Source organism: Anomaloglossus baeobatrachus, chromosome 5 (assembly GCF_048569485.1).
Source record: "Anomaloglossus baeobatrachus isolate aAnoBae1 chromosome 5, aAnoBae1.hap1, whole genome shotgun sequence".
Taxonomy (NCBI): Eukaryota; Metazoa; Chordata; class Amphibia; order Anura; family Aromobatidae; genus Anomaloglossus; species Anomaloglossus baeobatrachus.
The window spans coordinates 52,813,567-52,840,572 of NC_134357.1; the positions used below are offsets into that span (position 1 = coordinate 52,813,567).

General features: G+C 42.7%; 1 protein-coding gene across 2 annotated transcripts in view; it reads left to right on the forward strand.

The window, feature by feature from the left end:
* The window catches only part of CTBP2 (C-terminal binding protein 2), a 146,412-nt gene that overhangs the window by 55,345 nt on the left and 64,061 nt on the right, over positions 1-27,006 (forward strand). For both annotated transcript variants that reach the window (XM_075348499.1, XM_075348500.1), the window contains exon 2: positions 12,493-12,611. In XM_075348499.1, coding sequence (XP_075204614.1) covers positions 12,554-12,611 — 58 coding nt within the window. In that variant the 5' untranslated portion in view covers positions 12,493-12,553. The remainder of the gene's footprint in view (positions 1-12,492; positions 12,612-27,006) is intronic.

The window sequence follows — 27,006 nt, forward strand, 5'->3', positions numbered from 1 at the left end:
GATGTCATTTCCTTATTCAAAATGTTCATTGTATGCAGGAGAGCAGACAGCAGCTGCAGAACTACAAGGCTCAGCATCCTCCATTCACTAGTGTATGCAGGAGAGCAGACAGCAGCTGCAGAACTACAAGGCTCAGCATCCTCCATTCACTAGTGTATGCAGGAGAGCAGACAGCAGCTGCAGAACTACAAGGCTCAGCATCCTCCATTCACTAGTGTATGCAGGAGAGCAGACAGCAGCTGCAGAACTACAAGGCTCAGCATCCTCCATTCACTAGTGTATGCAGGAGAGCAGACAGCAGCTGCAGAACTACAAGGCTCAGCATCCTCCATTCACTAGTGTATGCAGGAGAGCAGACAGCAGCTGCAGAACTACATGGCTCAGCATCCTCTATTCACTAGTGTATGCAGGAGAGCAGACAGCAGCTGCAGAACTACAAGGCTCAGCATCCTCCATCCAGGACTGTATTACCCAAAAAGAAAAAAAAAATGACATGGGCTTCGCCATATTTTTGTATGCTAGCCGGGTACAGCAGGCAGGTACTGGCTGCCCCCAACCCCCAGCTGCCTATTTGTACCCGGCTGGGAACCAAAAATATAGAGAAGCCCTTTTTTTTTTTAATTATTTCATGAATTTCATGAAATAATTTTAAAAAAAAATGACGTAAGCTTCGCCTAATTTTGGTGTCCAGCTGGGTACAACTAGGCAGCTGGGGATTGGAATCCACAGTGAAGGGTGCCCAAGCTTTCTGGGCACCCCCACTGCGAATTGCAGTCCGCAGCCACCCCAGAAAATGGCGCTTTCATAGAAGCGCCATCTACTGGCGCTGTATCCAACTCTTCCAGCTGCCCTGATGCCGGGTGGCTAGCTGGGTAATAATGGAGTTAGGGCTAGCTGTATATTATCAGCTAGCCCTAAGCCCGAAATTCATGGTGTCACGCCAATATTAGACATGGCCATCATGAATTTCTAGTAATGATAAAAAAAAAACACAACACCCAGAAAAATATTTTTATTAGAAATAAAACACAACACAATTAGTGACTCCATCTTTATTGAAATAAACCCCCCTCCGCAGTAATCCTGGGTTAGGGTGCCGCGCCGTCCAATCCGGATCCAATATCATCTGATTGGTTTGCTGGAAGGCAAAGCGATCAGATGATGTGTCAGGTTCTAGGGGCTGAATCACATGACACATCAGCTGATTGTATAAAAGCCGATTATACAATCAGCTGATGCATCAGTAGAAAATAAATAAATAAATACTCACGTCTGTGCTGATTACCGGCAGCTCCTGCAGCGGAGTCTGATCCTGGCCCATCACTGCAGGAGCTGCCGGTAATCAGCTGATGAAGTCCCCTAACGGCAGGATCAGCTGATAGCCGGCCGGGCGCGAAAAAGCCGGCGACACCACGAGAATCGATCAGCTGATGCGTCAGGTGACTGCATCAGGTGATCCACCGCCAGGTCCTGCAAGCTTCGTGCCATGCACCGGGGGAGACTGCACACAGCCGAAGCGGCGGGACCGAGACAGGGGCTGGAAGCAGGCATGGCACCGGGACCCTGCAGACAGGTGAGTATGACATACACACACACATACACACTCACACACACACTGTATATATACACACACACACACACACACTGTATATACGCACACACACTGTATATACACACACTGTATATACGCACACACACTGTATATACGCGCACACATACACACACACTGTATATACGCACACACACTGTATATACGCGCACACATACACACACACACACTGTATATACGCGCACAACATACACATACACTGTATATACGCGCACACACACTTTCTTCCCCTGGCTGTGTAGAGCTGCTGCTGTCTCTGTGTGATTGCTCTCAGTGCATCCACTGGGAAGAGGCAGGGAGGAGGGTTTGGTTGGAGAGCAGAGTGGGTGTATTAGACACAATGGGTGTGTTAGATAAGCTAGACACCGCCCTAGAGCCACAAAGAATTCTGGGACTTGTAGGAACTGAACACAGGAAGTCAGAGGAGAGATTAACCCCATCAGAGCTGGAGCCAGCAATGAGCATGTGCTGCTAGTGCACAATAAAAGGTAATTTTGCTGAAAAAACATAATAGATGTGTTGAGGGGCACATATTAGCAAGATTTATCAGAAAAAAAAAAAAATCAGTTTTGGTAACTGGACAACTTCTTTAAGTATAGGGGTCGAAGCTCGACAATCAGAGTCAATGCACAGTCAGAGGGCTGCCATAAAGGAGGTGGGTAACTATTGTTACTCACAGCAAATACAAGATGGCAGCCCCCAGTGCTTCAGTAACACTAGAATTAAATAAAAACTAAATAAACAGTTGTATAAAAAATACTTTATTTCATAATCACTATTATTAATACACATATAAACAACGCGACACCTTCCCTTTAAGGTAAATGTCTTTGCAGACAATCTCCTCCAGTGGCTGCAATTGTAGTCTGCAAACAGACAACTTTTCTATCCCATCCAGTATTTCTTGTTGGTTTATGGGGGAACTTTTTACACATTAGACTATTAGTTTTCCTTAGTCCGTGTTCCCACGTGGCGTAATTTAGTTTGGTTTTTTTCCACTCCTTTTTTGTGTGGCTGAAAATCTACTGAGTTTAAATGTCCAAGCAAAATGGATGTGATTTTCATGAAAACTTCACCCATGCTGCATTTAAAGACGTGCTTGAACTGTTTATTTTTTTTCTCTCTATAGGCTTCTTGGGAACCCGCAAAAAGGTGTAAAATTTGCAGTTGCAGTATCCAATACAGTGCAGAATCAAAGCTTTTCCTGACAAAAGAAATTTAAAAAACACTTTCAAAAGGGCATGAAATAAAAGTGAAAAACAGGTTAAAAAAATGCAATAATTAGAGATTTTTAATGTTTATTTTGCAGGAAAAACGCAGCTTTTACACTGCATGGGTCATTGCCTTACAGTTATGGTCTCAAGTTTTATTTTTTCAGGTTGCAATGCTGGCCTCTGGTAACAAAATATTATAAGGGCTCATTCAGATGTCCAATATTGGATTGCAATGCACTGACTGTGCGCACGTCTCCCAACCCGAGCGTGGCAGTCTGATAGAAATGTGTGGAGCGGTCACACTCTGGTTGGTCAGCCTTTTTGGCTGATTTTTTCGACTTGCTTGTTGCAGTATTCTCGAGGTTGGATATTTAGTCAAATCAGAATCATTTTTTAAAAGGAACATACAATTAAAAAAAAATAATACGCTTTAGTGATATAGGCTTTTGGTGGCAGGTTTTTCCACCTTATCACTATGTTATTTGGACGGTACATATAAATATAAATATATATACTAGAAGGTGGCCCCGATTCCAACGCATCGGGTATTCTAGAATTTATTGTGTAGTTAATGTATGATTTTTGTTATATATATATATTGTTGTGTGTAGTTGCCAGTGTTTGTGTAGGGCGCTGTAAATGTTCCGGGTGTGAGAGCGGTGTTGTTTGTGTGTTGCGTTGTGTGTGTTGCATTGTTTGTGGAGCGCTGTGTGTCTGCAGCGTTGTGTGTGTGTGGTGCTGTGTGTTTGTTGCGCTGTTTCTGTGGGTGTGTGTGTGTTTTGGGGGAGGTATGTTTTGTGTAGTGTGTGTGTTGGAGGAGTAGTCCTGGGGAGAGAGGAGTATAATAGGAGGAGTAGTCCTGGGGAGAGAGGAGGATAATAGGAGGGGTAGTCCTGGGGGGAGAGGAGTATAATAAGAGGAGTAGTCCTGGGAGAGAGGAGGGATAATAGGAGGAGTAGTCCTGGGGAGAGAGGAGGATAATAGGAGGAGTAGTCCTGGGGGGAGAGGAGTATAATAGGAGGAGTAGTCCTGGGGAGAGAGGAGTATAATAGGAGGAGTAGTCCTGGGGGGAGAGGAGGATAATAGGAGGAGTAGTCCTGGGGGGAGAGGAGTATAATAGGAGGAGTAGTCCTGGGGAGAGAGGAGGATAATAGGAGGAGTAGTCCTGGGGAGAGAGGAGTATAATAGGAGGAGTAGTCCTGGGGGGAGAGGAGGATAATAGGCTGGGTTGCCGGTGTGGGCTCAAGGGGGTGCAGCAGTCACCTGGGAGTCGGGGCTCCGTGTGGGTTTGGGCAATGCGTGCAGGGAGCCGGGCCGAGCGGCCTATCCGTGCGGGGGCGGGGCCTAGCCAAGCGGCCAATGTGGGAGGCGGGGCCGAGCCGAGTGGCCAATGCAACGGTTGTCACTGTAATGACGTCATTTTGAGAGCAAGACAGACAGAATAAGGCAAATAAATAAATATATATATACACACACAAAGTACAGACCAAAAGTTTGGACACACCTTCTCATCTCTAGAATAACTGTTAAGAGGAGACTTTGTGCAGCAGGCCTTCATGATAAAATAGCTGCTAGGAAACCACTGCTAAGGACAGGCAACAAGCAGAAGAGACTTGTTTGGGCTAAAGATCACAAGGAATGGACATTAGACCAGTGGAAGCTTCGGTCTGATGAGTCCAAATTTGAGATCTTTGGATCCAACAACCGTATCTTTGTAGAAAAGGTGAAGGCATGGACTCTACATGGCTGGTTCCCACCGTGAAGCATGGAGGAGGAAGTGTGATGGTGTGGGGGTGCTTTGCTGGTGACACTGTTGGGAATTTATTCAAAATTGGACGGCATACAGAACCAGCATGGCTACCACAGCATCTTGCAGCGGCGTGCTATTCCATCCGGTTTGTGTTTAGTTGGACCATAATTTATTTTTCAACAGGACAATGACCCCAAACACACCTCCAGGCTGTGTAAGGGCTATTTGACTAAGAAGGAGAGTGATGGGGTGCTACGCCAGATGACCTGGTCTCCACAGTCACCAGACCTGAACCCAATCGAGATGGTTTGGGGTGAGCTGGATCGCAGAGTGAAGGCAAAAGGGCCAACAAGTGCTAAGCATCTCTGGGAACTCCTTCAAGACTGTTGGAAGACCATTTCCGGTGACTACCTCTTGAAGCTCATCAAGTGAATGCCAAGAGTGTGCAAAGCAGTAATCAAAGCAAAAGGTGGCTACTTTGAAGAACCTAGAATATAAGAAGTATTTTCAGTTGTTTCACAGTTTAAGAATTTCATTCCACATGTTTTCATTCATAATTTTGATGCCTTCAATGTGAATCTACAATTTTCAGTCATGAAAATAAAGAAAACTCATTGACTGACAAGGTGCATCCAAACTTTTGGTCTGTACTATATATCTATATCTATATATATATATATCTATATATATATATATATATATATATACATATATATATATATATATATATATGTGTGTATCATAGATGTAAATAACCTTTTTAAATAAACAAATAAACCTGGTGTGCACCTATTGATTATTGTGGCAAGAAAGTAACTTTCAGGCTCATGCAAAGGTTTGCTTAAGAAATCTATGCAGTGTGAATAATGTATATATTTTTTTTCTCATGAATAATTGGCAATAATAATATAACCACATTCTCCATCACTTGCAAACTTACAGAGGCTTTGTAATATTACTATTCTGGTCCATGCAAATCATTGTCTTGTGCATTGACCCTATTGTTAGTATTCTCTATTACAATACCTTACTAATCTCTGTTGTTTCCAAATAGTATAAAATAAATAGCAAAAAATATACAAAAAAATGCACTTGAGGTGGTCATGTAGAGGTTAACCAATGTTATATACACTTACTGCCCTCTAGTGGTAACAACACTAATTTCTTGACTATTTGAATAAAATATCTTTAAGACATTCGACGCATGTTTACTAAGGCTGTTGTACCTACTTTATGGATAATTTGCAACAAACTTGTGCAGATTTATTGAAAACAATGGGCACGTGCGTTGCACGTAACACTTTAATTGATTCGGCTCCAAAGCGAAATTGGAACTTCTGCAAATAAAAGTTTCCATAAGTTAGGCCTCATTCACATGTGCATTTTTTTTGCAAATGAGTTCTATCTGTGGTTTTCACAGTTGACACTTGCACCTATACTAGTGTATGGGGTCATTCACATGTTTGTGAATTTATTGCAGACAAAGAGATCCATGGAAAAACAGAGACATGTCTGATTTTAATCCAAGGGAGGGGTCAAAATTGGCAGTGCAGCTTAATGAATCTGTTAAAAATAATCGGACTGCACTCTGTTGACATCCGAGTGCAGTCCGATTTTTGCAAACTCTCAGTAATGGAGGAAATTTTTTTTGTATGTTTTTTTTCTTTAAAATTTTCTGCGTACAAATAAATTGGATGACCCTGATCAAAATAATTTAGTCTGTTTTTCCAATACACGGAAAAATTGTGTATATGAATGAGGCCTCACACAACCATATCTTCTCTCATCGGAGAAAATCAGTCAGATTATACTAATCACACAATATTCAAATTTCCTTGGATGTGGAGAAGTGGGGAAAAAACCCATTCTCTATCTTCTCCATTCTGTCAGTCTATGAATATCAGGCCACACTCTGGTGTCAACAGAGTGCGGTCTGATTTTTTTTCACGGCCCCCTTGACCCGTATGGCCGAGAGATTTGATTTATGGAGGCAAATTGTGCATGCTGTGTTTTTTTTTTTTTCTTCCTCTGACAGACTCGTGAGAAAAAAAATATCAGATATGTGGACAGCCCCATAGAACGTCATTGATCTGAGTGCGATCCCATGTTTTGCCGGATCACACTCGGACAGAAAATATGGTCATCTGCTCGAGCCCTAAGGCTATGTCAGCACTTTGCGTTGTCCTAGTTGCAGTTCAAAACGCATGTTTTGGCACAAATTGCTTTTGCCAAAGTTGCTTTTCACCATCAAAACGCGATAAATACGCGTGCGTATTTACCGCGTTTTAGCGCTTTTTACATGCTTTTCCATTGCTCAAACTTAGATGCGTTTTGATTACAAAGACACTACTAAATAAAGTTTTAACATACAAACACTATGAAAAAATGTGAAAAAAAAGAATACACACATAATTTATTAAATCATAACGAAAACAGCGATATTTAATATAACTATAGCGGTTTTATACTAAATATGGATAAAATATTAATAAATTTATATTATTCTTAAATTTAATTGTCGGACTATGTGTGTGTGTAAAGGGACATATAATTCCATAATTTTGATGTCATTAACGCATGCGTTTTGGTAGTCCAAAACACATCGTTTCTGCAGCAAAAAAGCATGTGAAACGCTGGAATTTTGATGTTGCTTGCTTTTTGCTACTTCTCATAGACTTCAATGTTAGCAAAACGTAGCCTAAATTGCAAAAACAATTGACATGCTGCTTCTTTGAACGCAGAGTTTTTGCCACAAATTAAACGCTGTGTTTGGAAACGCAAAGTGCGGACAAGAAATCTACATTTTCCATAGACTTTGCTGGAAAATCGAAACGCATGCCTTTTGGCATGAAAACGCTGCAGTTCAAAACGGACCTAAAAAGCAGCTGAAACGCAAAGTGCGCACACCGCCTAAGAGAACGTTTCTAACTTCTGCCTAGATGTGTCAAATATATTACACAGTGCCCTCCACAGTGATAACTATGGCGCATCTTCAGACCATCATGATTAGTGTTACACTGTCTAGATGTTCCACAAAATGAATACAGTATATCGCAAAAGTGACCAGTATGAGAGTGTGTGAGGGATAACACCAAATATACCACCCCTGCTCCTCATTCACACCTGAGACCTTGTAACACTAATGAGTCACATGACCCCAAGGAGGGAAAATGGCCAATTAAGCATAATTTTCATTTAGGGGTGTACTTTTTTTTTTTGCGGGTGGTTTAGACATTAATGACTGCGTGTTTGAGTTCTTTAGAGGTCACCAAATTTGCATGGTTATACAAGCTGCACACTGACTACTGCGCATTGTATGAAAGTGTCAGATCTTCAGTGTTGTCCTATGAAAAGACATAATAAAATATTTACAAAAATGTGGAGGTGTACTCAATTTTGTGATATACGTAAAATATGAGCCATTGATCCCACACTGGATTACACCCCCCCCCCAAAAAAAAAGGTCTATTAACACAATGGGTCCATTAGCAAAAATGTTTCACTGTAGAAATAACCTAAAGAAATATCTATTGTGACCGGAGGAAAGTTATTGGATCATGTTCTTCATTATCAATAGCGATTGGTCTATGTAATGTATCAGTGATTAATTATTGTTACCAAAATTAGTGATGAGAGGGCACTACCATGCTCAGGTGCTCGGTACTCGTAACTAGTGATGATTGGGTACTACCATGCTCGGGTGCTCGATACTCGTAACTAGTGATGAGCGGGCACTACCATGCTCAGGTGCTCAGTACTCGTAACTAGTGATGAGCGAGCACTACCATGCTCGGGTGCTCAGTACTGGTAACTAGTGATGAGCGGGCACTACCATGCTCAGGTGCTCAGTACTCGTAACTAGTGATGAGTGGGCACTACCATGCTCAGGTGCTCAGTACTCGTAACTAGTGATGAGCGGGCACTACCATGCTCAGGTGCTCAGTACTTGTAACTAGTGATGAGCGGGCACTACCATGCTCAGGTGCTCAGTACTCGTAACTAGTGATGAGCGGGCACTACCATGCTCAGGTGGTCGGTACTCGTAACTAGTGATGAGCGAGCACTACCATGGTCAGGTGCTCAGTACTCGTAACTAGTGATGAGCGGGCACTACCATGCTCGGTACTCGTAACTAGTGATGGCGAGCACTTCTATGTTTGGGTTCTTGGTACTTGTGACAAGCTGTTGGTGCTCAGACAGGCATGACTTGAGTATACGAGTATAATGGATGTCAATGGGGAACTTGAGCATTTTTCCTGAAGATTTCCCTGTAAAGTGTTTGAGTTCCCCATTGACTTCTATTATGCTCGGTACACAAGTTGCCACCATCCGTGCATCCAACTGCTGATTTCAAGTACCGAGCACCCGAGCATGGTAGTGCCCGCTCATCACTAGTTACAAGTACTGAGCACCTGAGCATGGTAGTGCCCGCTCATCACTAGTTACAAGTACTGAGCACCTGAGCATGGTAGTGCCCGCTCATCACTAGTTACTAGTACTGAGCACCTGAGCATGGTAGTGCCCGCTCATCACTAGTTACAAGTACTGAGCACCTGAGCATGGTAGTGCCCGCTCATCACTAGTTACAAGTACTGAGCACCTGAGCATGGTAGTGCCCGCTCATCACTAGTTACTAGTATCGAGCACCTGAGCATGGTAGTGCTCGCTCATCACTAGTTACAAGTACTGAGCACCTGAGCATGGTAGTGCCCGCTCATCACTAGTTACAAGTACTGAGCACCTGAGTATGGTAGTGCCCGCTCATCACTAGTTACAATTACTGAGCACCCGAGCATGGTAGTGCCCGCTCATCACTAGTTACAAGTACTGAGCACCTGAGCATGGTAGTGCCCGCTCATCACTTGTTACAAGTACCGAGCACCTGAGCATGGTAGTGCCCGCTCATCACTAGTTACGAGTACTGAGCACCTGAGCATGGTAGTGTCCGCTCATCACTTGTTACAAGTACTGAGCACCCGAGCATGGTAGTGCCCGCTCATCACTAGTTACCAGTACCGAGCACCTGAGCATGGTAGTGCCCGCTCATCACTAGTTACAAGTACCGAGTACCTGGGGAAGGTAATGTCCGCTCATCACTTTTCAAAATATTAGTTACATTTTTATCAATTTCAAAGTTTGGCAAATGAGTGTAAATTCCTTTTCTACAGCCTTTAGGTCCTGATCATACGAGGAATAATATAGTTGGGTTACCGTCCAGTCATAATAAGTATTTTATATTGAAACCTGTCTCTGCATTAGTGATGAGCGAGCACTGCTCAATATACGCAAATGCTCATTACTCGATTCGAGCTGGTCAGACGCTGGGACGAGTTGGACACGATAACTGAGCATTATGGAGAGTCAGTTATTGGCCTGTTTGCATCTCAACCCACGTACAGCCAGCCATATTTTTTTTTTTTTTATTTTTTTATTAATTTCTTTTTTTGGGGGGGGGGATTTTGACACTAACGTCCGAAAACCCCCGTGAGAGCCATTTAGACACTGCCAATGGCTCTCCCTGAGGTGCTTGTACACATAATGCAGTAAAGTGAGCCTGTGCGTTGTTGTCGTTTCACAGACGCAATATCCAGGCATCCGCAATACTTGGGCGAGCACCAAGCACTCAGATGCTCGATCGAATACCGAACAGTGGCGAGCGCGTTCACCTATCGCTATTCTACATATCAGACTTGTATTTGGGGCACCTTTTTTCTTTGCGATACATTTTCTTGCCATCATTTTGTAATATACAGAGTCGATCGTACCTTTTTGAAATTCGAATTCGCCAGCTTTGACAAATTTTTACCCAAAATTTGTAGATAGTTCAATTGTCCTGAAAAGATGTCTTAAGAGCGCAGTCAGCCGGCCGTATAACATTGAAAAGGTCAAATCACAACGGTACATTTTTTTTTTTGTCAGCGCTGTAAAAAAAACCATGGACCACACAACCAAAAATCATTGTGATCAGACTATATGGAGCCCACTACCACGTCATGGCAAACCTCTCAGTGGGTTCCTATGTTTATAGAGCCTTAAAGATGTGGCGCCATACGCCAACCACTGATACACAAACATGCGAGAAACCCGGTGCCCCACAGAACCTACAGCTGCAAGGCCGAATCCTCAGGCTGCACCGACCCACAGACACAAAACCACAGCAACAATGGCTGACACACAGCGCCAAAACCTATAGAAAGGAGCTAAAAAACGCACTTTTTTTTTTTTTGGACCAGCACTCCTCTCATTTGGCACAGGCGGTTTTAATTACACGGAGATTGCCAGAGGGGTCCCACCTATTTTTGCTTTCAGTTTACAGTCTGAAAACATGAGGGTTTTTTTTAGTGTCTTTCATTAGGTGTTGCTGCTGTATGTCGGACATTATTGCGTTGTGCCTGTGTGTGGCCTGGATTCATAGGGGCTCAGCCTTGTAGAAGGGGTGCTGTGGGGCATTGGGTCACCCGGCCTACTGGTGCAATGTCGCTGTGGCGGTGGTTGGCACACGGCGCTACAACTTTAAGGCCTAGCACACACTGCGAGTAAAACGGAGCAAATGGAATGCGATTAAATAATCGCGCCCCGCACCCCCTCCTCTGCGGCTGTGCTGCGATCGCAGGATCACATAACAGTGGCATGACCCTCGGCTTACACTCCAGCAGAGCAAGAGCCAAGTGTTACTCGATTCACTCGCATTAATGCGCGTGTGGCCCCAGTCTAAGGCTATAAAAATTTAGGGACCCACTCAGAGGTTCACCATGACATGGCAGTGGGCTGAATTCTTAAAAAAAAAAAAACATGTTCCTAGCGCCATAAGATCAACGTATGATTGATTTTTGGATGTGCGGGCCTAGTCTTTTTCTACACAAATTGTTTTTCTTGCCCCTACAAGCAGCTCATGGCACAGATTTACTGAGTTTATTTGGAGCGGTAAAATCCCCCTTTGTGGTTACTGCCCTCTAGTGGCAGCTGCAGGAAGGTTGTAAGACTTTAAGATGAAATTAAATGAAAAGTACAATTTGGGTGTCATCCACATTAAAGGAGAGCTGCCATCTTATCCCTTCTTGACACCCAGGGAAATTGTACAAATACTACTGATAATATGATGTGGTAAAGTGGATGTTGAAAATTGGCCTAAATCCTACTAGGGCTTATTTTTGGGGAACCATGATAGTATATCTGGAGATGGCGGGTGTTAGTGTGGACTTTTGCTATTCCTCTTTTGGGTGCCCATACACTTGTTTGCCCCCTTGGAATTGCAGCTTTGACCCTGTTACATGAATGAAACTATTTTAGTCCCGGTGCTGGTCCCAATTTAATATAGTCCTGAGTGAGGCAAGAATATTCCAGCGTAATGTTAGTGGGTGCTGACCTTTTTATTATACCCCGCAGGTCATAGATAAAGTGATCCATTGTGTTAATGAATTGCACGTATAAAAATGAGCAGATCTGTAATATCGTATCAGAGCAATCTGCTTTCTCCTCCTGGATTGGATTTTTCACTCTCAATTCTGAGGGAAAATCTCTATTCAGTGAAGACAGATTTTCTCATTACTGAGATAGGAGATTGCAGTTGGTGCTTTTAAAGTTCTATGGAGAAGGGAGGATATAAAAACTCTCTGCTGCAAGTTCTCCTGAAGCCACAGTTACACTTCTCCATAGAACTTTATAAGCACCAACTGTCATCTCCTGTCTCAGTAACGGGAATATTTTATTCACTCAAGATGCAACCTGTGAATTGAGAATTTTGAGGATGAAAAATCAGTCCAGGAGGAGAAAGAAATTAACTCTAATATGATAAAATAAGTTTTTTTTCTTTTCATGTGTACTAAAAAACGACCGATACTCTTTAATTGTCATATATTCGGACCGTGATAAACGCTGCTGTTCTTGGTGAACTTATTTGACTTCTTCCATCTTTGCAGCCTGGCGAGCAGTGACATGGGATAGATATGCCAGGGTATAGCACATTGCCCCCCGCAGAAGATGGACATGTTGGATAAACAGAAAGTGAAGCGGCTGCGGCTGGACCAGATCTGTGAAGGTGAGCGGACTCAACCTCAATCACTGAACATATTATCTCCTCCTGTGGCTTCTTATTACCAGTTCATAGCTTTATGTTAAGTGCCATGAAATAAACAGCACTATAATAATAAAAAAAAAAATAATAATAATAATATGGATTTTTAATACAATCTCCTGGGCTGGGGAGGACATTAAAGAAGTATACGAACATTACAGTACAAGAATGTAAATAAGTCTTTCGGTGAGGTGAAGCATTTTCCTGCCTGTTTTAAAAAAAATGTTTTACCTCACAAAAAGAATAATTTTCAATCCTGTGCTGTAATTTTACCTCACAAAAAGAATCATTTGCAATCCTGTGCTGTTATTTTACCTCACAAAAAGAATCATTTACAATCCTGTGCTGTAATTTTACCTCACAAAAAGAATCATTTTGCAATCCTGTGCTGTAATTTTACCTCACAAAAAGAATCATTTTGCAATCCTGTGCTGTAATTTTACCTCACAAAAAGAATCATTTGCAATCCTGTGCTGTAATGTCTGTATACTTTTTTTTTTTTTTCTTGTGGTATGATCAGGCCATGCCCCTGTATGGTCAGACACGGCCATTACACAGTACACAGCAGGGACACATATATAAGATTATCTCAGCACAGGAACATTTCTCTTAATCACATTCAATTGTGGAAATTATTATTATTCCAAGATCTATTGATTAATATCAACTTTGTTCATGGGAAAACCCTTTTTTAAAGGGGTTGTTCAGGGGATAAAAGAAAATTTTATAGTTGGTATAAAGTGTAACCGTCAGCATATTTATTTTTTTTTTCTCCCATAAATCCATACTATATGGGAAAATAAGAATCTTTTGTAAAGTATCTTGTCAGTGAAGTATGTTTCTTTCTCCTCCTGTACTGATCTTTCTGCAAATTCTTAATTCACGGATAAAATCTGTCTTCAGTAAAAGAGTTTCCTATTATAGAGCGAGGAAATGACGGTTGGTGCTTATAATATTTATGGAGCGGGGAAAAGGAGCTTGAGGCGACACACATTCTGCTGCAAGTTCTCCTGCAACGACCATTACACTTTAGACAAATAAACAAAGCGATACTCTCCCTCATTAATCGCCATTATCATGCTGATTTTTTTTGTAGCAGAGAAAAAAAAAAAAGCACTAATTCGTGTATGTGCACAGAGGTTTTACAGCAGATTTTAGCAGGAAAAACACTGCATAAGGCCCCTTTCACACGTCAGTGATTCTGGTACGTTTGTGCTTTTTTTTATACGTACCAGAATCACTGACATACGCAGACCCATTATAATCAATGGGTCTGCTCACACATCAGTGATTTTTCACTGAATGTGTCTCCGTGCAGCGTGCACGCGTGGCCGTGATTCTGCATGGAGACATGTCAGTTTTTTTCTGGCATCACTGATGACCCACGGACCACACTATGGTGTGATCAGTGAAACACTTACCAGAAAATCACGGACATATTAAATGTTAAATATTTTCAACTTACCTTGCCTGCGATTCGCTCTGCAGCCTCTGCTCTCGGCAGCTCCTGCCTGGCTCATGAATATTCCTCATGATCCGGAAGTAGGTGCAGAGAGCGGTGGGCGGACGCTGTAGACCCGAGGAGATCAGCACCATGGACAGCAGCAGTGAAGGCAGGTGAGTAATGTCCATATGCAATCATGGATCATGGATTGCACATGGACAACCCACGTGTGCCGTGAATCACGGAACACGGAGGGACATGTGCGTGTTTTACACGTCAGTGTTTTTCACTGACGTGTGAAACGGGCCTTACATGTGCATTTGTTATGCGTCTTTACTTCGCTTTTTTCCCTATTCCTTTAAATGGGTGAAAAGTGGTGTAAAGACGCTGAAAGAAAAAACGCTTTAGTTCAAATATGCAAAAAAAAAATAAACAGCGTGTGAGTGAGAGTTTACAATTCTCATTCTCTTTCTGGTACAGTAAAAGGGAAGCATTTTTTTTCTCTCAAAGATAAAATGCGTCAAAAATGCAGTGTGAACAATCCTCATCAGTGCCGCGTAGACGTCCTTTTTAAGCCTCTTTCACACATCCACGTAGAACACACACGTTTTTCACGTTCCGTGGTGTAATTGCATATGTGTGTCAATGTGTGTGTGTTCTGTTTGCTGTCCGTGTGACAGCCGGATAGCACACGGACTGCATGAGCTGGTATATCTACCTCTTCTGGGTCCGCGGTCAGTGCAGTGAATATGCATGAGCATAATGAATGGTTCCAGAAGCAACAGCAGCGTCGGAGACAGGTAAGTATAAAAATTCTTTATTTTTATGTGACGCGTGTTTTCTCCATTACATATCACACTGATGTCACACGGATCACCTCAGTGTGCGGTGCGTGTGACATACGTGCTGTTGGAGAATGTCATAGACATGTGCGCAGACGCATTGATTTTAGCGGGACTACGTGTGTCTTTGTCTCCGGTATGTGTGAAAATGGACATCACATGTACTGGAGACACAGCTGTGCGAAGGAGGCCTTAGGGCGTGTTACAGATCTCTTCTACACCATGCAGAAAACTAACCTACATTGTTAAATCTGCAGCATGTCAATATATTCTGTAGATTTTCATTGTGGACTTAATGGGGTATTCCCATCTCCAAGATCCTGTCATAATAATAATAATAATCATAATATTAGCAAATATCTCCAATTAGAAATGTAGTATAGTTCTCCTGATATAGCCCTGTCTCTTACCTCATGTGCAGGGCATTGCAGCTTAGATATCCATGGTTATGACCATGAGCAACTAACTTGTCACTGAGTGGTTGTAACCATGGATACCTAAGCTGCAATGCCCTGCACATGAGGTAAGAGACATGGCTAGATGAGGAGACTATACTACATTTCTAATTGCAGATATTTGCTAATATTATTATTATTATTATTATTAATAATAAGATAGGATTTTGGAGATGGGAATACCCCTTTTTAACATTATTTATTGCAAGGCATAGAATATCTGAAGGAAACCCTGATCAAAATCTGTAACAGATCGGTCTTTATCGCTTTATTTGTTTTTGAGCTTCAACAAAGTCTGAATGTGAGTCTGTGTAGATGTGATCATCGTGGCGCCTGAGCAGATTACCCCATATTGATGAATCCCCCCATACGAGTGACGTCTAGGCAGGGGTGATGGAAGGCCTCTTGGCTGCGAATCATTTCCTATTGCATCGGCTCCTGTAATATTCCTGGCTGCTGTTTATTCCTCGCTGTGGCTAACGCGTCCTGAGCTGGGCTCCGTAATCTCCGGTCCTTACCTCGAGCGGCCGCTCAGTAGGGGCACCGCAGACTCCGCTCCCAATCCCTCCCGCGGCACCATCTGCCTCTCGCTCTGCAGCCGGGGACATGAATAAGCCCCAGATGTGCTCAGCGAATACTGACGTCATGGGAGTTATTACAGGATCTGCACCTGGCTATTCTATATAAATAGGTGGCGGAGAGCTCTCTCCTATACAGCGCGGTGCTATTAATAGGCAGCGGAGAGGAGATGTCAGTATGGAGGCTGTGCTCATATGTTAGCCATGCTCATCAACATTATAACCATCTGATGGATGTAGCAGAGCTGAGGGTGTCACTAGGCACCAATCATCAACATGTCTTATCTGTGGTTTACATGGGACTGCAGGTAAAGCTGCTGTATCCGGTTAATTTAACTAGAGAACAGAATAAACACCGTCAACTCTGCTACATCTGTGTACTAAACCATAGCATTGCCTCTGTCTGAGCATTTAGTGAAGGTGTTTTTTTTTTTTTTTTTTTTAAGAGAACCTGTTATGTAAACAAAAAAAAATATGCAGGTTAAGTGTTCTGACGCCATGCGGCCTCTGATTTGAAAGCCCGGCTGCTGGGAGGAAGTGATCTTTATTCCTCCCTGCAGCCTCCGGCTTTCAGTCATAGAGGTGCAGCTGCAGTCACCGCTCAGTGCATAGTGAGTGATGCCTGTAACTGTGCACCGACACAGACTGATAGCCCGCACCCTACGCACAGAGGGCTGATTGAAGCCGCACCAGAATGACTGAAAGCTCAATGCAATGGCTACACAGTGTCAGAATGCCATTAACTTGCAGAATAACCCCATATCTGCAGATTAATACCTTTTTTTTTCTTTTACATGACCTTTAGGCCATGTGCGCACGCTGCGGATTTACCGAGGATTTTGCCGCGGATTTGCTGCAGAAGATGTGTCTAACATTGCTGCAGTCATTCCCCAGCAAAACTTATGGGTTTTATAAAATGCTGTGCGCACAGCAAATCTGAATTCTCATAGACTTTGCTGGGAAGTCAAAAGTCAGAACTTTCTGACAACAAACTGCACCAAAAAAATTGCCAAAAAAGCAACAAAAACTGCAACGTGTGAATATAGCCTAACACACTGCTTCTCAAACCATCCTAGTGCGCTAAGGCCTAAGCCACACGGCATAAAAATCGGTGCGAGTGGGGTGCGATAAAACATCGCATTCCACTCAGACCAATATTAGCCAGTGTGTTAGCACACATGAGCGATTATTTTCTCAGCCCTAATCGGACCGAGAAAACAATCGCAGCATGCTGCGGGTGTAATGCGAGACTCTTTTTCTCTCGCACCCATTCAAGTCTATGGGGTGAGAGAAAAATCGCACTGCACTCACGGTACACCGGTGTACCGCGAGTGCAGGGCGAGAATGGTAATAGCCGGCTACGGAGGAGAGAGTGAGATAAATCCCTCCATCCCCACCACAGCACTGGCCCGCCCCTCCTCAGTGCCGGCCCTCCCCTCCTCAGTGCCGGCCCACTAGCACGATCGGACCTCAGTCGCAGGGACACTCGCATGACACTCGGCTCTGCTGTACTGCCAGCGCGAGCCGAGTGTCATGCGAGGGGATCGTAGTAATCCCCGTGTGGCCCCAGCCTTACTGACAAACGCACAGTTAACCCCTTCCGCAGCCAGCAATGGACACAGATGATAGAAGGCAAACCATGCAAATGTTTTTAATGAAACCAAATTGCCAAAATGATTTTTATTCCCAAAATGCATTCAAATAAAAAAAATAAATAATAATAATAATAAATATTATATACATACACACACACACACACACACACACATACAGTGCTGGCCAAAAGTATTGGCACCCCTGCATTTCTGTCAGATAATACACAGTTTCTTCTTGAAAATGATTGCAATCACAAATTCTTTGTATTATCTTCATTTAATTTGTCTTCAATGTAAAAAAAAAAAAAAAAAATGTCATAAAGCCAAATTGGATATAATTCCACACCAAACATAAAAAAGGGGATGGACAAAAGTATTGGCACTGTTTGAAAAATCATGTGATGCTTCTCTAATTTGTGTAATTAACAGCACCTGTAACTTACCTGTGGCACCTAACAGGTGCTGGCAATAACTAAATCACACTTGCAGACAGTTGACATGGATTAATCCCTTCACAACCTTGAACGGATCTATCCGTCAAGGATCGTGTCCCGTTAAGCCCCGCCCCCTGTTGCGTGCAGGCGGCGGCAGTCGGCACACGTATCAGCTGTTTTCAACAGCTGACATGTGTGCCTGCATGTTGCGAGTGGAATCGCTTCCACTCACAACATTTAACCCCTTAAATCTCGCTGTCAAAGTCTGGCAGCGAGATCTATATGCGCGCGGCCATGTTTTTTACTTACCGCCGCCCCCACCGGAAGTCACGTGAGTGATCACGTGACGTTCAGTGGTTGCCATCGTAGCACAGGGTCATGTGATGACGCCTGCAGCTACGAAGTTTCACTTTCGTTTTTCCTCGGCACGGAGCAGAGAGAAACCGGAAGTGACTGAATCTGCTGTTTATAGCTGTGATCAGCAGATAGATAACAGCGATCGGATTGCTGATCGCTATAGCCCGCTAGGGGGACTAGTAAAATAAAAAAAAAAGTAAAATAAAAGTTTTAAAAAATAAAAAAAAACAAAAAACCTAAAAGTTCAAATCACCCCCCTTTCACCCCACTGAAAATTAAAGGGTTAATAAATAAATAAATATACACATATTTGGTATTGCCGCGTTCAGAAATGCCCGATCTATCAAAATATAAAATCAATTAATCTGATTGGTAAACGGCGTAGTGGCAAAAAAAATTCCAAATGCACGTTTTTTGGTCGCCGCATGTTTTACGCAAAATGCAATAACAGGCGATCAAAACGTAGCATCTGCGCAAAAATGGTACCATTAAAAATGTTAGCTCGAGACGCAAAAAATAAGCCGTCACTGAGCCATAGATCCCGAAAAATGAGAACGCTACGTGTTTCGGAAAATGGCGCAAAACGTGCGCCACTTTTATTGGACAAACTTGTGAATTTTTTTAACCCCTTAGATACAAGTAAACCTATACATGTTTGGTGTCTACAAACTCGCACCGACCTGAGGCATCACATAGATACATAAGTCTTACCATATAGTGAACACGGTGAATAAAACATCCCAAAAACTATTGTGCGATCACACTTTTTTTGCTGTTTTTCCACACTTGGAACTTTTTTGCTGTTTTCCAGTACAATATATGGTAAAACCTATGGTTTAATTTAAAAGTACAACTCGTCCCTCAAAAAACAAGCCCTCATATGGCAAGATTGACGGAATAATAAAAAAGTTATGGCTCTCGGAAGAAAAGGAGCAAAAAACAAAAACGCAAAAACGGAAAGTGCCCGGGGGCTGAAGGGGTTAAAGTTGACTCAACCTCTGTCCTGTGTCCTTGTGTGTACCACATTGAGCAGGGAGAAAAGAAAGAAGACCAAAGAATTTGTGATTGCAATCATTTTCAAGAAGAAACTGAGTATTCTCTGGAATTTTAGACCATTCTTCTTTGGCAAACTGCTCCAGGTCCCTGAGATTTGAAGGGGGCCTTCTCCAAACTGCCATTTTGAGATCTCTCCACAGGTGTTCTATGGGATTCAGGTCTGGACTCATTGCTGGCCACTTTAGTAGTCTCCACTCCAGTGCTTTCTATCTAACCATTTTCTAGTGCTTTTTGAAGTGTGTTTTGGGTCATTGTCCTGCTGGAAGACCCATGACCTCTGAGGGAGACCCAGCTTTCTCACACTGGGCCCTACATTATGCTGCAAAATTTGTTGGTAGTCTTCAGAATTCATAATGTGAAGCAGTCCAGTGCCAGAGGCAGCAAAGCAACCCCAAAACACCAGGGAACCTCCGCCATGTTTGACTGTAGGGACCGTGTTCTTTTCTTTGAATGAATGACTCTTTTTTTTTTTTCCTGTAAACTTTATGTTGATGGTTTTTCCCCAAAAGCTCTACTTTTGTGTCATTTGACCAGAGAACATTCTTCCAAAACGTTTTAGGCTTTCTCAGGTAAGTTTTGGCAAACTCCAGCCTGGCTTTTTTATTCCTCGGGGTAAGAAGTGGGGTCTTCCTGGGTATCCTACCATACAGTCCCTTTTCATTCAGACGCCGACGGATAGTACGGGTTGACACTGTTGTACCCTCGGACTGCAGGGCAGCTTGAACTTGTTTGGATGTTAGTCGAGGTTCTTTATCCATCATCCGCACAATCTTGCGTTGAAATCTCTGGTCAATTTTTCTTTTCCTTCCACATCTAGGGAGGTTAGCCACAGTGCCATGGGCTTTAAACTTCTTGATGACACTGCGCACCGTAGACACAGGATCTTTCAGGTCTTTGGAGATGGACTTGTAGCCTTGAGATTGCTCATGCTTCCTCACAATTTGGATTCACAAGTCCTCAGACAGTTCTTTGGTTTTCTTTCTTTTCTCCATGCACAATGTGGTACACACAAGGACACAGGACAGAGGTTGAGTCAACTTTAATCCATGTCAACTGGCTGCAAGTGTGATTTAGTTATTGCCAACACCTGTTAGGTGCCACAGGTAAGTTACAGGGGCTGTTAATTACACAAATTAGAGAAGCATCACATGATTTTTCAAGCAGTGCCAACACTTTTGACCACCCCCTTTTTATGCTTGGTGTAGAATTATATCCAATTTGGCTTTATGACAATTTTTTTTTTCATTGAAGACAAATTAAATGAAGACTGAGTATTATCTGACAGAATTGCAGGTGGCCAGCACTATGTATATGTGTATGTGTATATATATATATATATATATATATATATAATGTATGTATGTATGTATGTATGTATGTATGTGTGTGTGTGTGTGTGTGTATGTGTGTATATATATATATATATATATATATATATATAATGTGTATATATATATATATACATATATATATGTATATATATATATATGCATATACATATATATATATATATATATATTATAAAAATATTTTTATATACAGTATACTGTATTGGCTAGAAGGGTGTATAAGCAATTTATGTATTTGACAAAATGTCACCTTTTTTCTATTTTACTATCAACTGTTGGGGCTGTTGGTTCTGTGTCCATATTCTGCAGTGACTGTGCCTGCAGACTTCAGAATCCTGACATTGTACACTGTGAGGATTTGCTCAATGCAAGTGTATTGCTGCGCCCCTGTAGTCAGATTATGCCCAGAGTCTGCATATCCCATTTGCCGCCACGTCATCGTCGTTCCCGCCTCTGACACTGGAGAATCCTCACAGTGGGCAATGTGCGCAATATGAGGATTTATAAGTCTGCAGTCACATAGCGAGTGACACATAGGGAAACTGGAGACTTATGAATTTATGAATTTAGAACGGACAATCCTTTTAAGTGAAATCCGTCACTTGCAGCAGAGATGTCTGGTCTGATTACATACAGGATGTGGTGTAGGTCTTTATCGCTCTACAGGGAGTGGCGGTGGGTCCTTATCTGTAGGCTGGGGGCTTTTACCTCCTCTGCTCCAACTGTCTTGTGCTTCAAACTACATACAAGCATAAGAGAGATTGGCTTTCTGTCCAGCTATGGCAAGTCATTGAGTGAGAGAATAGAAGGGTCAGCAGCACCTATAGTGCTGGCAGAATGCTAATGAGAGAGAACCGCCTACTCAAATGAAGTGTATGGCAAGGGATACAGAAAGAGAATCAGAACAATTCCTGGACAGGTATGTGCACCAAAGCAGTTGTAACTTGTGGGGTATTAAGGCAGTGAGACTGTGCTTTTGAAGTGTGAACAGGTACACTTTAATAATAGTATTAGTCATTGCATTATTCATCAGACTTTACAGCATTTTATCCATTGTGCGGTATAATTAAAGGGAATCTGTCACCAGCTTTTTGCTCCCCCATCTGAGAGCAGCATAATGTAGAGACAGAGCTCCTGATTCCAGTGATGTGTCACTTACTGAGCTGTTTGCTGTCAATGTTTTCTCTGCTGCAGATCTAGCAGTTATACAGAAATCATGAATATGCTGGACTACCTGTAGCACACCAAGTAGTCCTGTAATGATAATCTACTGCTGATTAAACAGTGATTTTATCAAAACTACACTAAGCAGCCCAGTTAGTGTAGGCTATTAAAGGGGTTATCCGCTACTCCGACAGCCCCTTCTCTATCCAAATGTTTCCCCTCCGGTGCAGGTGTCCTCCAGTGCTGGCGGCACTCGTTCTTCCAGCGATTGTGTAAGTCTTAAGCCACGTCTCGCTGTCATTCAATGCTTGGAGGGATGTCCAAATATCAGACGTTCGCATTTGTAACCTGGGCAGTTTTTATATTTATCTGATACATGGCAGATATTGCCCTGAACCAACATCTGGGAAAGCTCCAGACTATTCCATCATGCTTTGGCTTTGAAACGGGGTTGTGCTTGATATTTGCACATCCCTTCAAGGATTGACTGACAGAGGACCTATAGTGTCTATACCTGCATCTCTTGGTTGTACTCACCAGTGTGGTTTCTCCTGATGGAGCATGCAAACTGCGAAACGCGTTGACTAATCCGCATTCCTGGATTCCTCCCCATTTGCTCATCGACTGCTCAAATTTAACCCATTATTCCAATCCTTGATTCTTTCTTCTGGGGGCCTGCAGCATCCATTTTTCATCTCTATAAATGTTTGCATGTCCCCACCAGGTAAGCATGTTTAGTCAAACTCTTATTTATCCGGATAAGACACTTTTTGAGCCTTTTTTATATGTAAATTCCTTTCTATACAATGGACAACTGCAAAAAAAGGAAAAAGAAAACCTTACTTTTTGATGTATATGCAAAAGCTTACTGCGAAACGCGTATCCGGATCAAAACTGTGGTCTGTTTTTTATTTTATTTGTGGCATGATGTCTCAGGTTGATACATAATTTACTTCCTTAATATTCATGATTACATTCTTTATTGATGCACTTTATTTTTCAGTTTAAATTCATATTTTCCTATTATAACACTTGTTATAACACTGCAGGTATATTGTGGCACTGTTTTGTCTAAATAGGTTTAACTACTTTATGATTAGGGATGATCGAATACCTCAAATATTTGGCTTCGCGAATATCTGACGAATAGGTTGCCACTATGCAAATATTCGATGCATAATGTAAGTCTATGGGAGGCCCGAATAGTTCCGAATAGTTGTTTTTCGGGTTTCCCATTGACTTACATTGCGCATTAAATATTCGAGAATAGTCGAATAGCGGCGGCCTATTTGGCAAATATTCACGAAGCCGAATATATGAGGTATTCGATCATCCCTATTTATGAGGTTTCTCTGATCCCATAGATCTTTAGTATAGGGCATCAATATTGGATTGTTCAGCGAAATATGCTCCTTCTATGCCTCTTGATCTCCAAATTAATAAAATTTGTTTTACGTTCACTCGGGAAATCAATACAGCACACACGCTTTGTGGTATACTGAAAATTTCTGCTTTATTGCATTGTGATTAGTTTATATAGTACCTCAAACAAAGAAATAACTCCTCTGAACTATGCACCAATAAAAGCCGCAGGGGTGTGTATAGAAATGTGAAACTTCCCCGCTCATCAGTGTTAGCTGAGCCCTATGATATCATTAGCTATAAGACAAGATGGACATTATAGGAACAAAATGGATTTTGTTCTCTTACATTCAGGATCCATCACCTATGCGCCCCCTCCAAGCGACTGTTATGTATACGCTGTAGGGGTTGGCACGGCAGAGCTTCGAACACGGTTTAGTGGCTGTTAATGGGTCTTTTCAATAGAAGCTGACCCCCCCGGCGCGCCAACTGATCCGGTGATTGAAGGGTCCCCTACATTGTTTACTAGGCTCAGCACAATACATTTGTGGCCACCTTGTTTTCTACTGCCGCTTGGTCACATCCAAGATGATAAATGTATGATTTCTGGGGCATTTAAAATGGGGGGGGGTTTGAGATGCATGTCCTGGTTTACCCCCTTAGCTACGCTTCTTCGTCAATCCCTTTTCTTCCAGTGACTACAGTTTAGACCAAACCTCTCCAGCAGATTGATGTCCTGATGTGACCTTCATGACGGGTGAATTTAACATTTTAGTGGGATGATCCTTGAAGATTGCATTGTCTGAACCGCGCGTCTCAAGTGATGGGCTCAGAGATGTTCATAGGTGTTTCCATATTTCATGTCCAGCCATACTGGACCAGGACTTATACACGCCGTCCATGCTGCGTTCCTCCATACTACATGGTCCGGATAGAATTCACCATCCTCAGAAGACCCCGCTGCGTGACTCGCTGACGGCATTACTTTCTCTTATTGAACTGTGAAGATACATAATTAAACAAGCCGCTGCATGTACCAGGGCATGTTTTATCACAATTAACCCACTACTTGCCAGTAAACATCATGGTGGGATAAGCATTAAGTGAGGACAAAAGCATTAAGTGAACCAAAAGAACATAATCCGCAAACCTTTATCTTAAGGCTACTTTCACACATCCGGTTTTTGCTCTGCGGCACAATACGGCGTTCTGTAGAAAAACCACAACCGTTTTTTATGCCGCCGGTTGCGTTTTTTTTTTGCATAGACTTACATTAGTGCCGTATTGTGCCGCATGGGCTTGCGGTCGGTCCGGTTTTTGCCGCATGCGGCAGATTTAGCTGATGCCGCGGCCGGATGGAACGCTGCCTGCAACGTTTTTTGCTCCGGCAAAAAAAAAAACGCATCGCGCCGCATCCGGCCGCTGCGGCGCATTTTTCAATGCATGCCTATGGATGCCGGATGCGGCGCGATGCGGAAAAAACGGCATCCGGCCGCCGCATGCGGTTTCTTCAACTGCGCATGCTCAGTAGCATGCCGCAACCGGAAAAAAACGGACGGGACACATGTAAAAACGTATGCAAAGGATGCGGTGTTTTCGCCGCATCCGTTGGATAGGTTTCACAGCCGGATTGAGCCGCACTGCTCAAACCGGATGTGTGAAAGTAGCCTAAGGCGGCCATATACCTAAGGCTAGGTTCACACTTCCGTTGTTTTGCATCAGTCACAATCCGTCGCCTTGAGGAATTACGGAATCCTGCAAAATATTTTGCAGGAATCCAGTTTTTCCCCATAGACTTCTATTAGTGACGGATTACAACTGATGATGCTGCGTTGCATCCGCTGCGTCGCGGTCAGTCATTTTTTAACTGACCGCCGGGCGGGAGCAACGCAGCCTGTAACGTTTTTTGAGCAGCGCAATCCGTAGGATTTTGCTGCGCATGCTCTCTCTGGCTCCCTGCCCCCGTAACCAGGATACACATCGGGTAACCAATAACTAACTTTGGTTAGTTACCCAATATTTACACTGGTATGTGTGCAGGGAGCGAGCGCTAAGCGGTGTACGCTGGTATCCAAGATAAATATTGGGTAACCAAGCAAAAAGTGGCTTGCTTTTAGTTACCCGATATTTACCCTGGATACGTGTGCAGGGAGCCCGACACTTCACCACTCGGCTCCGCCCCCTCCCGCACTCCGCATGTGTACACACACACACACTCACACACTCACTTCTCCCCAGGCCTGCAGTCCCCGCGGCACTGACGTCCTCAGCGCCACGGCCTCGCTCGGCTCCGCCCCCCTCGCGCTCCGCCCCCACACACAACGGATTCCGACAATGATTTCTGTTCTTTGTCATCCGTTGTACAACGCATCAGTCACATGCGTCAAGCAACGCATGTGACTGATGCAAAGCAATGGAAATGTGAACTGAACCTAGCCTAAGCAGGAGCGGATACGGACAAGGGGTCCCTGTGCAAGAACAATATATGGGCCCTTTGCAGTCTAATAAAAGCACAATTCCACTTTTTTGGGTGGTCGAAGAAGCCCCCTCATCTCAGGGTGACTGCACTGATTGCATCAATCATATGTCCACCCCTGCACGTAAATGCTCTGTTCACATGTCCCCTTGTCATCCGTTAACAAAAAAATAACTGGATCCATTCCAAATTAAGTAAAAATGGATGTAAACTGGAAAGTTTTTCTTCAGACGTTTTTTTCTCTCACTAAAAAGGATGCACACTGGTTTCTATTTTGCATCCGTATTCCTTCTGTTTGCAACTGATCCATTTTTACCAGAGATTTCTCGATTTTAGGCATGCTCACTTACTAAAAAAAAATGGATCCGTTAACAGTTGACGCAACAGATGACCCTCCATTAAGATCTGTTTCCCATAGACTTGGATGATAAAATAAAAAAATGATTGTGAGCAAAATACTCTACTTCTATGCCATTGAAACTCCAAATGAATCAGATTTGTTTTACAAGCGCTTGGAGAAATCAACGCAGCACAGCCAAATGTGGTGTACTGAAAGTTTCTGTTTTATTACATCTTGTGACCAGCTTATATAGTACATCACACAAAGAAATTACCATGCACCAATAAGAGCTTTAGGGGTGTGTGCAGAAATGTGAAACTTCCTCACCCATCAGTGTTAGCTGAACCCTATGACATCATTCAGCTATAAGACAAGATGGTTTATATAGAATGCAAAATGGCTTGTACTCTCTCACATGATCTAGTAGTTATCGCTTTTTCTTTTTTTGGCCAGACAAACTTGTGCAAATTACTTTTTCTGATAAAGTTAAAAAATTTTTTTTACAACTTTTCTGTTATTTTTTAAAATTAATGGCTCCTGTGCTGGATACTTTTTAGTTCTGTATTTTTTCTGATGTTAAAATGGATCCAAAAACAGAATTAACTACTAGACATGTGAACATCCCCTTAAAAAACCCCAAAACAAAAACTTGGCCGAATAGTTCAGGTGAACATTTTAGTCCATATTGGCCTCTCCAGTCATTTAGTGCTGGCCAAAGAAGGAAACATTTTTTATTTATTTTTTTTAATGTTCCTTCAGTTGATTTGTTCCATTCATTCTGATTTTGCTCGGCCGAACCAATCGTCTGTTGGTAAATGTTGCCTTTTTAAACATTTAGGGCTTGTGCGCACTCTGCGTTTTTTTTCCCTGCATTTTCCGGGTGCAGTTTTGGTCCCAAAACTGCATG